This window comes from Hesperophylax consimilis, chromosome 15 (assembly GCF_061612785.1).
Source record: "Hesperophylax consimilis isolate HC1 chromosome 15, BYU_Hcon_1.0, whole genome shotgun sequence".
NCBI classification, from domain to species: Eukaryota; Metazoa; Arthropoda; class Insecta; order Trichoptera; family Limnephilidae; genus Hesperophylax; species Hesperophylax consimilis.
The window spans coordinates 1,487,262-1,506,720 of NC_142850.1; the positions used below are offsets into that span (position 1 = coordinate 1,487,262).

The 19,459-nt window shown below is 33.0% G+C and overlaps 1 protein-coding gene across 1 annotated transcript in view; it reads left to right on the top strand.

Annotated features, from left to right (window-relative positions):
- Nucleotides 1-2,554, top strand: part of geko (olfaction protein geko) — a 43,863-nt gene extending 41,309 nt beyond the window's left edge. The window contains exon 4 of the mRNA XM_089639919.1: nt 1,076-2,554. Coding sequence (XP_089496045.1) covers nt 1,076-1,247 — 172 coding nt within the window. The 3' untranslated portion in view covers nt 1,248-2,554. The remainder of the gene's footprint in view (nt 1-1,075) is intronic.
- The last annotated feature ends 16,905 nt before the right edge of the window (nt 2,555-19,459 follow it).

Here is a 19,459-nt window from a genome sequence, read left to right on the forward strand (position 1 = left end):
ATAGAAAAGTTCTTCCCAGCCCTCTTATTTGCCTCCCCCACCCCACGTCCTTCACGCATAGAATATTTCCACAAAGTAAAGAAATCAATTTCATTCCACATCAGCAAATATTCCAAAATAGGATGACATAGTTCAACTGCATTCGGACAGTTGGTAGTTACTCATTAAAATGTGAGCTATGTCATTAAAAAAATGATGAAAATATCTTCCGAGTAAAAATAAATGCCGCCGACGGGAATTGAACCCGCGCCTTCTGATGATTCCACCACGCCAAATAATTCACTATGTACTAGTACTTCAATCAACAATTACTGATTGTTATATTTTTTTCACCTGCACCAACTTTACAACCAACTTCATTTATGTAGGATAGGCTTTGTCAGTGCTAAATTTCCCACTAGATGGCGTCGAGACATATTATATCTACATTTGTTGTGAAATATTTTGATTTGTTAAATATTGTTATTCTTTTAAGGGTAAACTAATGTTTATATGACAAGGTTTTTATTGTCTTGTTTAATTTTCAACATAATTTCTCAGTAATTATTCTGTTTAACATAATACTGTTTCGCTCCTGTGAACCACTGTAAACATAACTCATGTATATTGTAAAAGCCTTTTACGGCGTCTAAATAAATAAATAAATAAATAAATAAATAAATAATACAAAGGATAATAAATTATTATAAGCAATAATTAGTCGCCTGCAATATCAATAAAAATTGAAAATATCTCCCGTGGAGATATTTTTAATTTGTGTGCAATGTACATATTTTTATATGCTTTGCATAAAAACCTTGGGTTATAAACATTAGTTTATCATAAAAAAAACTATTAAAAATATTTTTTTGCAAAATTCCTAATTTCAAGTAATAATTATCCATTGGCGGATCGTCGATCTAATAGGAATACAAAAACAACAAAACCCTTTTGAAATTCAAAAAGCGATTTTGCCAATTTAAAAAAAAACTTCCATCCTTATCATATTATTCAACTTCTCCTCACCAACCACGTTCACTGATTTATTGACCTTTGAAATGAATAGATAACGTAATGACCTGTTTTTCCATTTCAGCGACACATCTCTCGGAACGATTGCGGAAGTGACGTCGAAATATCACTTTGCCGCGCACATGGGACAGCTCATTTCCGGAATGGACGGAACAGGATGTCACAATTTCTACACCGCGTGTCCACTTCCGGGACTTCAGGTGCTGGAGATGATGAAGAAGGTGCGCATGCGATGAAGCCTACCGGATGCAATTCCAAGCGGAAACGGATAAAGGGATGTCCGTTTAAGGGTTTTGATTATTCTGGGATGTAAGAATTGATTACCAACTCAAAAATATTTTAGTTAACAGGTGAATTGGACAATTGTACCGTCATCATAAGCAAAAAGGCAGAGTGAAATTTTCAGTGGTCACATTCTGAAATACAAGACCTTTCGTGCTAATCAATCTATTATAATAAAAGTACATTAGAATGCGACCATTATCTGAAATCAATCATCATTGTCTTGCATCTTGAAAGCATTCAAATAATCACATATTTATCTGTCACAAAATATGCCAAGGCGGTGCACTACTCAGTAAAACAAAATAATGTGTATTTGATTTGAAAATGTGAGCATTTTACTTGAAATTTCACTTGCTTTAATCAAATACTTTTGGTTGGTTTTTTTATAAGCCCAGAAAAATATAAAATATGAGGCATATAAAAAATGCTTTAAAGTTCAAAATCTCCTATTTACTACCCTCTTTTTGGTTATTGTTTTATTGTATAATGTGGAAAATTAAGTTATTTAGAAAATTTAAATATTTGTGCCTGAACTTCGTAAAATAAAGTAAAACGCGCTCTTTGACGATTTTTTTTTGCATAAATCAAAACAAGCGCCTGGTTTAAGCGGAAATTTAATCCTTATCGCCATATAACTAAGGAGTGTTATTGTTAGCGGCCTGATTCCGAATGTTACAAGACGTGGTGCATCGCATTAAGCTTAGAATTCTTATAAGAAGGGGTTACACTTTAAATTAATCTAAAATTTGAACAAAAAGGTACATCTTGTTGTCCTATCGGGTTGAGATCCAATTATTATCTTATAATATAAAATGCTGGTCCAGAATAAGACCCGTAAATTTGAATCTGGAGAAAGAATCTGAATTATTCTTCCTTAGTTATTAGTTATGATAGGTCTAGTGAATATCTTTTTAATGTATATTACCTAAGAACTGTGATATAAAATATAATTTTATAACTCTTTATCTAATCATAAATGAATTCTATTATGTCGTTATCATCAAGGGAAAATGTATTAAATATACTAGAAACTAATGAGTTATAGGTATAAAAGTTTAACAAACTTCGGAAATCCCCAATGTAATATAATATGTTAATATGTTTTTCGGAAGAAACACGTTTTTACATTAGCGTCAGGTTTAAACTTGCAAGATTTCATTATTTGGTAGAATTCTAGATCTTTTTTCTCACTTCAAAATAGACAAGACAACAAAAAACCTAGATTATGTATAACGCATACAGGAAAACTATAAAAAAAATTCACGAATTCAAGAATTTGCATAATTATTATTGTAAAATGCTAATAACAATTGCTTAAAAAGGATAATATAATTATATTTTTTCCTTTCCTTTTATAATATTCACAACTTAATAGCAAAACCAAACATACTATAAAAAAGCTTGTTTATTTTTGTTTGAATATTTGAAGCCTTATGAAACAAAATATTCATGTTTTCCTCAATCAATGTAATGTTCATGTGAATACATATTTGTACACCGCCTTTGGAATAATTTTTCACAAAAACGACGCTGTAAAAAACATCCATATTATTTATTATTATTACATTAGGGATGTTTCAAAGGTCTATCAGTTTTTCCGATATTAACAAATTGTGTAATTGAATGAGAGAAATCCTAACCCATGATTTTAATTTGAACATGAACCGTAACTGTAATATTATTTTAACATGTCTAGTTTTAATATAGTTCGTAGATCATAATCATTGCAGGCCGAATTATGTGCAATGTAGCGTAAATACAATTTAATCTATACTGAAAAGTTGGAAATGATTAGGTACTTAATTATGTAAGTAGGTATAAATAATTCCGTAAATCAAAAAACTTTTCAAATGCAGTAGGTACTCAAAAAGTAAACCAATTTTCAAACAAAAATAATATGAAAATTTTGAAGGGTCAATTTATAGAAATACCTAACCGATGAAATACGAGTATATTATAAAATATAGTATTCTTTAAACATTAATACTAAACCACAAACGATAACTTATGTAATAAAAATATTTTCAAAATTAATTATTTAAACAATATTCTCGAATATGTATAAATTGTATCTTTAATGCCGAGTTCACACGAGAACAATACAGAAGACAATATAACATTGTCCTGTCTCAGCTGCGTGAGCAGTCTCGACCGCGCAGTATAGGACAATGATAAAATTCAACTGTGTTTCAAACGTGGAACGCTGCGAAAATGGATAAATATTATTCGCAGTCGTGTTATATGGTTATCAATTTAGTAATCTCTTCCGGGTACAATTATGAAACATGCGCGGGAGCGACACTTATGACACCGGTTATTGTACTACTGTCCTGTCAGTGCGCGTTCACACGCGGACAATGCGGTGGTGAGGGTAAGACACTGTCCTGCGGAGCCCATCCTTCTATATCTAGGACAATATATTGGCCCACTGTCGTGTCCTAAAAACTTTTGTTCAAGGTTGGACAATATATAGCTGGAACAATACAATATTTTCCTGTCCTCGTGTGAACTACGCATAAGAGAACCGCAATTTTTAAAAGATTTAGGTATCAAATAGATATCAGCAGATAATGTATTTAAAAACATATTTTAAAAATAACCTCCTGATATACCTATGTAAAGAAAATCAGTAAAAGTAAGCAATTTCTCTGTAAATCGAACTTGACTTATAGATACTTCTAATACTATAACTTGTAATGTAATATACTTTTATGATTTTCAATCTTGGCTCCTTGTATCCGTAGTATAGCGAAATATGATATTAATTAAAGCGCAGTAATGACATTAAAGTTAAGATTTTTTTACAAATTTCTCACTGCTTATATTAAGTTTATGAGAAAATTAAGTTAGTAGTAAACTGGTTTTTAGTATACCTACCCAATATGATAATTCACACTAATGTTAAAAATTTGTTTATGTGTATATAAATAACTCTGATGATTATAATAATAAAACGAAATATTGTACGAAATAAAAAGTTTTGCTGATAAACATATTCAAGAATTTCAATCAAAATCATAATAAAAGTACCATACGTTAATAATAATGGGTATTGTAACGTACATAAAAACAGCAGCCAATAAAAATATTAAAAACTAAAAATATGCTTTTACCGTGGTCAAGGTATAAGAATGGTGCTGTTCTAGAAAGGTATCCAGTAAAAAAAGAGACGCTTAGATGGCTTGAACTTGTAGAGCAGATAGACGAAGTAAGGAGTCTAAGGAGATATGATGCAAAATACAATGGTACAAGAAGTCCGATGAAGATGACTCGATAAGTGTTAAAACTACTTGAGTCGAGTCATGCCAAGAGTGAGACACACAGAAGGGTTTTTATGACACAATTAATGAATATGAACGAGGCAAGGAATGCCTTACAAGTCTGAGCTATGTGGGAGTTCATTTTCTTTGCCTACCCCTGTGGAAACGGCGAGTTTGTTATTCTGTTAAAACAATTTTGCCACGTTCTTGAATTACATATCTACATAAGTGCCTTAATGATGCCGGCAATCAAAAGTATTTGATAATTTATCTCGTTTTAACATTAATGAATAATACCTTGAAAGTTTGCTTGGCTGTAGTGCAGTAAGCAGCAAGGAGCTAAATGCAATCGTATGCATTTAATTGCTTTGTGCATGTAGGCAAGCCTATCAATGGCTATTAACCTTCTAGGAGTATGAAAAGTGGGTAAATGTAGTAATGCCTGCATTAATAGCCATTTACCTTGGAGCTGTGCTAGTTTCCTTCAATTATTATTCCTAGAATGTACCTCTATTGCCTCTATCGATGGTTGACCAGCCATTTCCTGCGACTCAACGCTCTGACGCTCGCATTTCAACGCTCGACTCCTAAGAGACGGTACAGGACTCCTAGTAGCTAATTTAGAAGGGGTTTAGTTACCTTATTTGTTTAAAATAATTATTTATAAAAATAAAAATAAAAAATACAAACTTTTTCATACAAAACTCAAATTTGGATAAATAAATACTTAAAGAAACTGAAAAATTATTATTTATTAAGAAGGTGCAGCAAATACCTAGTACATTATATATGTGCTAATTTTTTATTTGTGTTTTAAATAATAAAACAGAGTCAAATAATTTGATTGTTCCTGATTTTGGATGAAACCTGGACCAACACTCTACCTAAGACCTATTTATGTTAGGCCGTTTCTGTCGATTTAATATTTAGAATTATTACCAAAATTATCCTCAATTATTTTTCCATATTTTTTAATACTTGCTATCTTTTGAATGATTGCGAAGTTCTTACCACATTATTGCAAAATAATATATTTGCGTGTACCGTCTCTATTTGCATTGAGAGCTGTTAATATTATTTTCAAAGATTGAATATTACAATCAAGTTATTTTTTTCTTTTGGGCCTCGAAAAACGATTTTCTAGGTACGAATGAGCCTGGAACACGGTATATTCTAATCATCTCTATTTTAATGATTTTAAATTTTAACCTGAAATAAGGTTTGACCTAGTTGATTGAAATATCAACGTGAAGAGATCTGATGAACCAGATTCACAGATTATTTCCAGAAATCTACCTATATCCTCAATCGGAAGGTTGGACGGTGGTGGTGTTGTTGGATTCCCACCCAAACGTCGCGGGTTCAATTCCTCGGCTGGCAAAGTCCTCCATAACCGCACAAGCAACATCTTTCGCTTTTTAATTTTTTAATGATGGATTTATGTAAATATTCGCAACCTAAAAATGTTGGTTTTTCTTTAAAAAAAACTTACTTTTTACTCATCACGTAAAAAAAAAATTAAGTCTAACTTCAAATTCATAAACTTGTAATTTTGATAGTATGGGTGGCACAATGGTATTGGAATTTGATAGTATGGGAGTTCCACAGTGAACCAACTCTATCAAAGTTGATTTTGAGATAATGAGACCTAAAGATTTTACCTTTCTCACAAATGTTCAGAGCAGGATAACACAATCTATTTAGGTGGAAATAGATATGTATGTATGCAGAATTGGTTAAAACCCTTGTTACTAGGGTAGCTTTAGAGGCTTGAAACAAAAAAATAAATCCTATCACTTTTGTAGTTTGATTACCTTAGAATTGCACCTACCGTATATGGATCTTCGTTGGAACGGCAGAAAAACCGTTCAATTCTTATGTATTTTGCAATTTTCTTAAACCTCGATTTGCTATTTAGTCACATTGCGGTTGTTATCGTGGAGTACGTTTGTTATTTTGGATTGTAGACCACACATGTAGACGGTTGACAGCTAAGATACCACTAACAAGTTTATTACTGCTTTGCAACCAACGCTGAATGCGAAATCTAATGAATTATAATATTTACGCAATAATCCTTGAATAAGCATGATTATATCCTATAATATGCACTGTCTATCCTCTTCACGTATTATTTCGAGATTGTTTTGCGGTTTGATTGATGATCAGATCGATTTTTAAATAATTGATGTGGTATTATATAGCAGAGTGATACAATGGTTTTTTCCTTTGCAAATTCAAGTTTATTAGAAGATTGTTAAAATTAATTGTTTTAAGACCAAAAGGTGGATTTTGTATACACAGAAAACAACTCAATGGATTACAACAAAAATTCAATGAATATGAAGTGAGTACCGCGATAAAAATCCTGTCTGCTTGCAGCTGTCCGGAGCCAGTGGGACTATTGCATCCTCAATTGCGGTACGTTGTGATGTAGTAGTGAGGGGAAGAAGATGGGAAGATCGATACTGAATGTGTCTTCCATGTTTGTACAAAAAAATCAATTACATTAACCGGTTTGGAATCTAGGAGTCCTGGAGGGAGTGGAAAGAAAAGTAGATGGGAAGAAGAAGATTCGAAAATGTCCGGGTAATCAGATCTGGTCATCAAACACAGTGAAATATATATCAAGCAACGTTCAGGTTCTGAATTTTATTTTTTACCAGGGCTATTCTAAGATCATCTACCACTGTCGAACGTAAAGCAAATATACTGTATATTATTACAAATGTGTATAAACATTATAAAATAAATATTCAACATAAAATTATATCATATCCATGAAATTATCCTTCTTAGGGCCAGTTGTTTCACAGGAATTGAACAAATCATCAAATTTGAAAGTTAATTTTCATGTTCTATTATCTTATCCTTATGTGCAAGTTGTTTCACACACTTAAATAATAACAGCACTTGAATAGAACATTCACACAAAATTTCAAATAAAATTTTGATGAATTGCTAAAATTCTGTGAAATAACTGGACCTTAGTAAAGATAATATATTTGTTTTCATTATTTATGTAGAAAGTCATGTGTCTTTCACAAAAATATTTAAGCATGCATCATGGATGCAATGGAATTTCTGGTAAGTAAATCGTTACAATGTTTATTGGGCTCCTGAAAATTACAATAATTATTTATTTTAGCTCTGTGTCTTGAATGCAAGAGTTTGTTTACAAGAACGAGGATAGCAAGGTCAATATCCTGACTCCCGGGGCTAGATCGCAATAGAACATCAAATTAAAATATGTGCTTGCAACCTGACAAATACGATGACATGTGATTGCCCTTATTTAGAACAGGTTCCTAAAATTAAAAACTTAGGAATTATTTTTGACAGCAATTTGTAGTGGAAACAACATATAACCACTACAGCAAACAAACTTAGAAAATTCATTTACTTTTTTAGACAAACTCGCAACTTTCTCAACCTAAGCCAGCTCAAAACAATCTACTATGCACTTTGTCAATCTTTAATAGAATATGGTATCATAGCATGGGGAGGAGCAAACGCTGCCGCCATTGATCCAATATCTAAAGCTCAGAAACTTATAATAAAGATTATCCACAAACTACCAATCACAAGCAGCTTGGATGAAATCTTTAGGAAAATCTGTGTTATGGACATTAGGCGTCTTTATGCCAAAAACATACTAGCATACCTCTTCAAACACAAAACTACCTTTCACAATGTACAAACTGCTCGTGATACTGGAACCAAATGACATCTCTTACAAATCCCTTTCGCTAAAACAACTTTTGGCCAGAGAAATTTTAGATATTTTGCAACAAGGCTATATAATGCTCTCCCATTAGACTGAACGAATTTTTTCGTAATATAAATCAGACTCTTGGACCAAGTCTTGGATCATCAGCCAAGACAGATCCAAGATCAAAACATTTATAAAAATCCCCTCATAAGTATGTACTAGATGCTGATTAACCAATTTATCATTTATTATTATTATTTTTATCATTTTCACATTGTCATTTATGTTATGAAATATTATATTATATTAAATAATATGTAAACATTAATTTATGCACTCAATACGTCTGTCTCGACACAGATTTATCCTAGTGAGACAGACATCGAAAAAAAAACCACTAAAAAAACCTTATATTGTTGATAAAAAAAAAATAATAACAAGGAAAAGGCGTCGATATGGCAACAGATTACTTACACTACAATACCAATTGTCGAAATGCATAAATATTTTGTTTAAATATTTGTCTCAACAAAGTACAAACGGATACAAGTCCATGTGGACAAAATTAACGTTCAATTGGACAAATTTTGCCCAAATCGACAATATTTTCATTTTGAACAAATAATTTCACAATATTTTTTCCATTTCGACACACCTTATTTTCCATTTTCAATGAATAATTGGATAAAAATTTTCCCAAATCGAGAATAATCTCAACATTTCATTTTCATCTTCAATGAATAATTGGAGAACTGGACAAGTCGAATCGTCCAAAATAAGTACTAAATTCAGTCCAAATGAACAAATGTTGTCAAAATCTTGCAAAAGCCTTCAAATCCGTGCAAATGTGGTATAAGGGTGTTGGCTCATAACAGTATTCTTATGATCTTGACACGATTCAATGGGAAAATGTCTCAAAACTCGATTTCTTCAACGAAAAGGCTAAAATTTTGTGTTTCAAATGTGAGCTTTGGGTTGGCCTTTTAGATTTTATGTTAATTATTAACAAAATTCAAGAAAAGATCCCGCAAAATTCGAATACATTCGTACTATACTGGTATTCTCACAATTCAATGAAGAAAAAACAAATTGATCAAAAACAAAATATATTTAAGTAAGAATTTTTGGGAAAGAACTAGACCTTTCTGAACTTTTCTCCAATTGAATATTATTTAAGCCATTCTTACATTGAATTGTCTTCCAAGACATTACATTCCGAAGGTACTCACATTGTTCGACTTAAAAAATCACAAAAACCATAGCGCCATCTGTAGCCACCTACGTAAGTTTCGTATCCAAGTTTGCTTCTAGCGTCTAGCTAAGCCAAAGCGACACCTGCTTGTTTAATCATTAACATTTTCTATTTATTCAAAAGAAAAGACTACAGAGTAACTCGCCTACAGTTTCTTGAATAAATCGCCAGAGTACATATTTTTTTTTCCACAAACATGGTTTGACAACATCAACAAGTTTAATAATATTATGGGACTGGAAGTAACGGTTACCTACTTACCGGCTTCTCCCGAATAATTTTAGGTTATATTCTCCTTGCATAACAGTCAAGAATATATTATACAGGATGTCTAGGATGTCCATGGGTCAAGTGCAGGTCATTGTAGAGAAAAAATTGTTTTCTAAATACTGTTTTTATTCATTTTAATATCGTGTTTATTGTCGTGAATGTTTTGTTGATTTTGTTGTCGTGAATCAATTAATGCAAAAGTAGAAAGTGTAAATGAAGCCACTTCCCGACATCCGATCGAGCTGAAATTGGTTAGATAGACTCGTTGTCGATGACAATGCATTCTATTGCGGTGGCAATCACGCATACACACGTGGATTTTGTATACACTCATTTCTTTGAAATTCTATGTCATTACAGTCGTTATTATACGACATAAATGTCTGTCCTACCCAGTCGGGGTTTGGCTCAGTTGTTAGCGAGGTTGACTCCAGTCGCCGGGGAAAAGAAGAATATGTATGAATAATCATCGGGTCAATTTTATCCATTCAAAAATATTATTTCATTGAAGAATATAATTTCTTCCCCATAAAAACTATTCACCTTTTTTTTAGATAAAAACTACATTAAAATGTAGGAATTGTCGGAAAAAGTCATCTTTTTTATTTGTCATGTAGAATTAATTATCTCTAACGTTAGTGCATTTTACCTCCGGACACCTTTTATAAGTAATATTGCATCTTGTGTATTAGTTCACATTAAAATACAAATTTGAAAGCTCTGTAGCTCTTGATGGAAATTACTTTGTTGGCTGAAAAATCTTAGTTAGTTTGTCGATATTTTGGACATCATGGCGACACAGAAAAAAAATTTACTCCTGACAAGAAGTGTAGTTTTTATTTTGTAGGCTTATCGGTTGTTGAGTAGAACTTTTTTTCATTGTGAATCATTCGACGAATTGACCTGACACCTACTAATTGATTATAATAAAATAATAATAAATATGTACTTATTTGCACAGCGATAAAGACTCGGTCTTCTAAACTGGAGTTTCAGAAGTCTGTCACTGTTTTCACATCTACCTAGTTATTTTGCAACAAGCAACCGGTCCGAGTTGCAATGAAACTACCTACATACATACAATTTACGAACACCTGATCGCGGACACATTAGTTCGAGGGAAATCCAACTCAACTGGTGTCGCCAGAGATTCATTTTATTGGTGAAGTTTCACCAGGTTTGATTTGTTGACAAACTCCCTACATGCAAATTTGATTTTTGTAATAGTGAGGCTACTAAAATTTTAAAAGTCAGCAACTATTTCATCATTACCATCATTATCTGTGAACTTTTTGAATGTGAATACCGTACAAGAGTCACAAATGTCGAGCACCAGTGGTACTATGGATTCCCTAATAAAATTGGGGTATGTTGTAAGGTTGAAGGGACTGAGGATGGGAATGAGAAGGACAAAAGATCGATACTGAGAGTATCTACCACTCTGGAACGTTCCCCAAATATACGATACACATAATACAACAATTTCAAACAACTCAGCGGAACAACACTCGTAACAGTCATGTAGACATCGTCTATGTATATATATAGTCACTGAACCCGCACCTTCTGATGTCCGGTCAGGTGCTCTGGACCACTGAGCTACGTCAGCTTATTCACAACCCGCCAAATAATTCAATATGTACTAGTACTTCAATCAGCAATAACTGCTTATTATATATATTTTTTTAATGTTTTAGTAATTATTGCTTACAACAATTTGTTATCCGTAGTGCTACGCATAAAAAACCATTTCTTACAAACATTAGGAAATCATAAAAAAATAATCGAAACTGTTATACACATATTATATTATATAGAGTGTCCGGGGGTAAAGTGCGTTAACTTCGAGAGGTGATCCTATATGAAGGTAGAAGTAAAAAAGATTAATAACTTTTTTTTAAACAACCCTCTTTCCCATATATACCTAAATATTTTTTCCATTAAATAGCCGGAATTTCGAAAAAAGTTATTTATCTTTTTTACTTCTTAAATCATGGAGAATCACCCCTCGAAGTTAGCACACTTTACTCCGGGACACCCTGTATTGCTATTTAGTTATTCTCAAATCCCGGGCACTGCCGGGTGGTGAAGCCAGTATCGCTTATTATTGAAGGCAGACACGATCAAGTTGAGAATACTAATCAGCTTATATTATTCTAAAAAGAAAGTAAGAAGTCATCGCGCGTTACGTCATCGAAGTTTAATAAAGTCTACGCAGCGTACGTCTAGTGTGAAGTATGTTGTATTGTGTCATAGGAGTTATGGTGCCGACAGACGTAGCTATAAAAGATCAAAAGATATTTGGCTTGGCGTATTTCGGCATATCGCTCGCCGTACATTTCCAATTGAAATGTATGGCGAGCGATATGCCGAAATACGCCAAGCCAAATAACTTTTGATCTTTTATAGCTACGTCTGTCGGCCCCCTTATGCTTTCGTTACTGCATCGTTACGTCAGGTGGAGACGTGATGCGTTTATATTAAACAATATTAAGGCGATGCAATACGTGGTAATGTATAATCATGTGTTTTTGGTTTGAAAATTTGGTCGCCTAGAAATGTTTCAGATGCTTTAAATAATTTTTTTATAAAATGATCGGAAAATATTTTAATATTTATGCCTGAACATCCACAAAATAAAATAAAAGGCACTTTTTGGCCATGTTTTTTCCTTGCCTAAATTGAAACAGCTGGATGGTGTTAAGCGGGAATTTAAGCCTTATCGCCAACTACATAAGTAGTGTTATTGATAGATGGATGAATTGCTGGATTCAAAATATTACACGACGTAGTGCATCGCCTTAAAGAAGCGAGACAAAATAGTGTGCCGTCAATTAAAAGTGCAGGTACAAAAAACTCTATTATAGGAGGGGTGTTGGTTAGTAAGATTTGCCCCCTTGTACGTGCAAAAAACATTGCAAGCACTGGGAATTTGTGTAAAAAGGTAGAAAAAATGGACTTGTAAAGAAGGTACTCAAGAAATACGAATAAATATAGTTGAATGTACCTACCCTACGTACCAACCTTTTAATGCTAAATATAATTATAATCAAAATACATACACAGTAATGTTAATGAATTTTTGTATCAGTATTTTTTTCTAATTCACACTATTGAATGATGGGAATAATTAATATTATTTCCAGAATCTCTGGAAGCTTTATTTTAATTTATTTAATTAGAGTAGAAATATTTAAATCTGTTTTGATAATTCTTTAAATGCAGAATCAACCATATCTTTGGTAAATTAGGTATCACAATATAATCAATTTATTTATAGGTAGGTACTATGAATGTAACATGGTACTATCTTTCTTCAAAATATTATTATTTGTAATCCTAAAAGTACCTATACGTATTTCAATGAATGTACCTACACAAAATTATGACTATGTGCCATACGTAGCGTATAAATAATATTTGATACGCGTTTAATACGCGTATTCATCAAACAAGGTCAAATCACAATGACATAAAAAATATTCCAGGTTATAAAACCAGATTCGGACAAAGAAATTATATTTATTTTTCGACGAAACTCCACAACATCTTTCGCCCTGATATAAAGCGAATAGAAAATTAGATTGATTAAATCAAGAATAAAAATCTGACTGAAAGAGATTAGTGAAAAAACTCATTAAAAAACATTTAAAACGATAAGAAATTAATAACTTTAGTCCGCCTCAGCACAGGTCACCCTAGTGAGAAGGACAATTTACTATACATGTAATCCAATCATCTTAGTTTATTTTATTGTTTTTATTATAATTATGCGAAAACTGTATGAACTGTTGAATAAACGACTAGAATTAATGGAACATTATTGGTCTAATATAGTAAATAATTGCTATTAATGCTAAATATATAAATGACTGTTTGATTCCTAAATTAAAATAAATAAAAAATATATTTAATATGTCATATTTTTTATGTACAATGTTTAAATAAAATAAAAAAATTTAAATAGAAAATTCCCTGATTGTTCTAGTAGTAGAGCCATGGGATATAATTTGTATCAGAATATGAAACTGGGCAGGGTTATTTTAAGTATATCCCTACATTTAATCAAGTGAACATTTCAAAATATTTTTTCTTATTGCCCAAATTAAAATCACGAAATAAACAGTTGTTGATTTCGTGTCTAATGTAAATTCCATAGATCTTTATGGAGATGATGTCGCTAGATTGCAATATAATTTCGTAAAGCAATTCACCGTTCGACTGTTTTTTTTGGCTTTGGAGTAAATATTTAGCATTTTTAGCAAACAAAAAACATTAGAATGACCCTAACAAAAGAGGGGGGTCAGGCTTTATACAAGTAATATGTGAAAAAGTTTATTTTATGTCTAAATACATTACATAACACACTTCATTAGAAACGTCGCATTTCATTAAAAAAAACATATTGTATTATTATAGATAAGCGTAAATGCGGAGGTAGGTAGCAGTCAAACACATAATAGCAAACCAATTTTAAATTTATGCAATTTATCGTCATTGTGTGCCGATTTTTTATACTTCATTTAAGAATGTGTGGAAATCATGCTAGAAACCTTGGAACTTGGAGTCACGCAGGTTTCATAATACTGAATAAATAAGGCTTTATAATGTTTATTTAAAGATTTCATATACTTTTGTATCATTAAAAAGTTAGAGAAGCATTGGCAATTTATTATGGAAAACATAGGCACCTTGATTCGCTTAACTTTCATAGCTATAAAAATTCCAATTTAAAACAAAGTGATAGTGACTTCCTCAAAAGGTTTAGTAATCGTATAAAACTAAAATAATACGCAGGTTAAATTGCGTAACTTGATGGATCTTTTGATGAAATGGTCCGCCCGTTTCGGAGTGGTCTAAATAATAATGAAGGCGCGACCTTCTGAAATGTTTGACCGTTCATGTGTCGGATGTTGGGAAACTGTTGAGAGCGGTTTGTCAAAGTTACTCTACGCGGGAAGCAGTGGCGTACATTTCTTGCAATTTAATGTTTTCATTTTAATTCACCATTAATGCTGTGACGTTTCCATGTAATATATATATATGGTTATATAATTTACTAATTTCGAATTTCTAACGACATATTCCCATGATCACTTACATATAAATTTTTCCCTTCAAACCATTTTCAGTAATCTTTTTCTTCTGTTTGAAAGCTTATAACGGAGCCTAAATGTAAATGTTAAATGTAAATGTTAAATGTAAATGTTAAATGTAAATGTTAAATGTAAATGTTAAATGTAAATTTTAAATGTAAATGTTAAATGTAAATGTTAAATGTAAATGTTAAATGTAAATGTTAAATGTAAATGTTAAATGTAAATGTTAAATGTAAATGTTAAATGTAAATGTTAAATGTAAATGTTAAATGTAAATGTTAAATGTAAATGTTAAATGTAAATGTTAAATGTTTAATGTAAATGTTAAATGTTATACGTACATACACGCCCATCATGCACAGCGCACATTTTTATATCACCAAAATTAAATTAAAATTATCCTACAACCAATATTTAAAATCATGATGAAAGAGAAAGGGGCCTTTTTGACCGGAGCTCTGTATGCCAATATTTCATAAGTCATAAGTCACATGTTTATACGCCAATAATAGGCTGCTCGCAGATCATAGCTTCTAGAAAGTAGAATGCAACGGGTTCGAGAAAGTAATCGGAATAATATATCTCATATAATCAGTTCCAGCAGACCAAAAAGGTTAAATAATATCCTCCATAGTCTACAATGTTTACATAGTATGTCATGTAGATTGTAGAATACAAATCATCGCTGATCAGGAGATCCAGCACGGACGATTATATCAATTCGATATTTGCTAAATTCCCCATATATGGTCACGCGATAACTAAATCAGTTAAAACAATAATTCTTATATATATATTATTAATCCTCATACAAACAATGAAAAAAATTAAGATTGCTTAACTTATCTCTAGATTGTAAACATTCACAATGTTATGCATTTAATGTCTAAAAAGTAATTTCTCCGTGATGAATTGACAATGATATGAATTTATTGTTACATATGTATTTGCGATACATTACCTAATTCATATGAAATAAACCTAATCAATTTGATTGTCCTGAAACGGGAAACCTTCCCAGTTGGACCGTCAATGATTCATTATTCTGTAATTGTTTTTCTTGGTATATAATAAATCTAATAATATAATTAACCCTTTTTAGTGTAAAAAAGTAGATGCGGACTGCAAATTGTGCCTATTCATATTTAGGTTAGTATTTCAATTAAACATTGTTAATTTATTAAAAGGTAGCTGTTCGAAGTTTGACGTTTCGGATTGTCAATTCATAGACAATACTTTTAGTGTTTGCAAGCGTATTTCGTTTTTATTATTTATCGGTATAAAACTATCGGTAGTTGCGCCTATCGATACGATATTGTAAAATTATTGATTTTACTGTGTTAGACCCCCGGTTCAGGCTTCATTATATCCAGAGTTAATTATTGATTTCACTGTGCTAGACCCCCAGTGCAGGCTTCATTATATCCAGAGTTAAACATCGATTTCACTGTACTAGACCCCCAGTTCAGGCTTTATTATATCCAGAGTTAATCATTGATTTCACTGTGCTAGACCCCCAACTCAGGCTTCATTATATCCAGAGTTAAACATCGATTTCACTGTGCTAGACCCCCAGTTCAGGCTTCATTATATCCAGAGTTAATCATTAATTTCACTGTGCTAGACCCCCAACTCAGGTTTCATTATATCCGGAGTTAAACATCGATTTCATTGTACTAGACTCTCAATTCAGGCTTCATTATATCTAGAGTTAAACATCGATTTCACTGTACTAGACCCCCAGTTCAGGCTTCATTATATCCGGAGTTAAACATCTATTTCACTGTGCTAGACCCCCAGTGCAGGCTTCATTATATCCAGAGTTAAACATCGATTTCACTGTACTAGACCCCCAGTTTAGGCTTTATTATATCCAGAGTTAATCATTGATTTCACTGTGCTAGACTCCCAACTCAGGCTTCATTATATCCAGAGTTAAACGTTGATTTCACTGTGCTAGACCCCCAGTTCAGGCTTCATTATATCCAGAGTTAATCATTAATTTCACTGTGCTAGACCCCCAACTCAGGTTTCATTATATCCGGAGTTAAACATCGATTTCATTGTACTAGACCCTCAATTCAGGCTTCATTATATCCAGAGTTAAACATCGATTTCACTGTACTAGACCCCCAGTTCAGGCTTCATTATATCCGGAGTTAAACATCGATTTCACTGTGCTAGACCCCCAGTGCAGGCTTCATTATATCCAGAGTTAATCATTGATTTCACTGTGCTAGACCCCCAACTCAGGCTTCATTATATCCAGAGTTAAACGTTGATTTCACTGTGCTAGACCCCCAGTTCAGGCTTCATTATATCCAGAGTTAATCATTAATTTCACTGTGCTAGACCCCCAACTCAGGTTTCATTATATCCGGAGTTAAACATCGATTTCATTGTACTAGACCCTCAATTCAGGCTTCATTATATCCAGAGTTAAACATCGATTTCACTGTACTAGACCCCCAGTTCAGGCTTCATTATATCCGGAGTTAAACATCGGTTTCACTGTGCTAGACCCTCAGTGCAGGCTTCATTATATCCAGAGTTAAACATCGATTTCACTGTACTAGACCCCCAGTTTAGGCTTTATTATATCCAGAGTTAATCATTGATTTCACTGTGCTAGACCCCCATCTCAGGCTTCATTATATCCAGAGTTAAACATCGATTTCACTGTGCTAGACCCCCAGTTCAGGCTTCATTATATCCAGAGTTAATCATTAATTTCACTGTGCTAGACCCCCAACTCAGGTTTCATTATATCCGGAGTTAAACATCGATTTCATTGTACTAGACTCTCAATTCAGGCTTCATTATATCCAGAGTTAAACATCGATTTCACTGTACTAGACCCCCAGTTCAGGCTTCATTATATCCGGAGTTAAACATCGATTTCACTGTGCTAGACCCCCAGTGCAGGCTTCATTATATCCAGAGTTAAACATCGATTTCACTGTACTAGACCCCCAGTTTAGGCTTTATTATATCCAGAGTTAATCATTGATTTCACTGTGCTAGACCCCCATCTCAGGCTTCATTATATCCAGAGTTAAACGTTGATTTCACTGTGCTAGACCCCCAGTTCAGGCTTCATTATATCCAGAGTTAATCATTAATTTCACTGTGCTAGACCCCCAACTCAGGTTTCATTATATCCGGAGTTAAACATCGATTTCATTGTACTAGACTCTCAATTCAGGCTTCATTATATCCAGAGTTAAACATCGATTTCACTGTACTAGACCCCCAGTTCAGGCTTCATTATATCCGGAGTTAAACATCGATTTCACTGTGCTAGACCCCCAGTGCAGGCTTCATTATATCCAGAGTTAAACATCGATTTCACTGTACTAGACCCCCAGTTTAGGCTTTATTATATCCAGAGTAAATCATTGATTTCACTGTGCTAGACCCCCAACTCAGGCTTCATTATATCCAGAGTTAAACGTTGATTTCACTGTGCTAGACCCCCAGTTCAGGCTTCATTATATCCAGAGTTAATCATTAATTTCACTGTGCTAGACCCCCAACTCAGGTTTCATTATATCCGGAGTTAAACATCGATTTCATTGTACTAGGCCCTCAATTCAGGCTTCATTATATCCAGAGTTAAACATCGATTTCACTGTACTAGACCCCCAGTTTAGGCTTTATTATATCCAGAGTTAATCATTGATTTCACTGTGCTAGACCCCCAACTCAGGCTTCATTATATCCAGAGTTAAACGTTGATTTCACTGTACTAGACCCCCAGTTCAGGCTTCATTATATCCGGAGTTAAACATCGATTTCACTGTACTAGACCCCCAGTTTAGGCTTTATTATATCCAGAGTTAATCATTGATTTCACTGTGCTAGACCCCCAACTCAGGCTTCATTATATCCAGAGTTAAACATCGATTTCACTGTGCTAGACCCCCAGTTCAGGCTTCATTATATCCAGAGTTAATCATTAATTTCACTGTGCTAGACCCCCAACTCAGGTTTCATTATATCCGGAGTTAAACATCGATTTCATTGTACTAGACTCTCAATTCAGGCTTCATTATATCCAGAGTTAAACATCGATTTCACTGTACTAGACCCCCAGTTCAGGCTTCATTATATCCGGAGTTAAACATCTATTTCACTGTGCTAGACCCCCAGTGCAGGCTTCATTATATCCAGAGTTAAACATCGATTTCACTGTACTAGACCCCCAGTTCAGGTTTCATGAAAAGCTAAATACGTATTAATATATTTATAATCTCATATATCCAAAAAGAAAGAATTTCAAAACTATACTAAAACAAAGTCGTTATTCGCCTCTGTATATTTGCACGCTTAGTTCTTCTAAACTATGCAACGGAATTTGATAGGGTTTTCACTATCATTTAGAAAATTTTTCCAAAAGGTTTGTAAAAATAATACATGCTTATTATATTTATAGAAAGTAGAGAAAAGTTGAGTGCACGTCAGCTAGTCTATTTATTTGAGATTGATGAAATTTTGATTTCGAATATTATTGCGTAAAGCCCGGGCAACACCGGGGACTTCGGCTAATCAATAATAAATAAAAAAATAT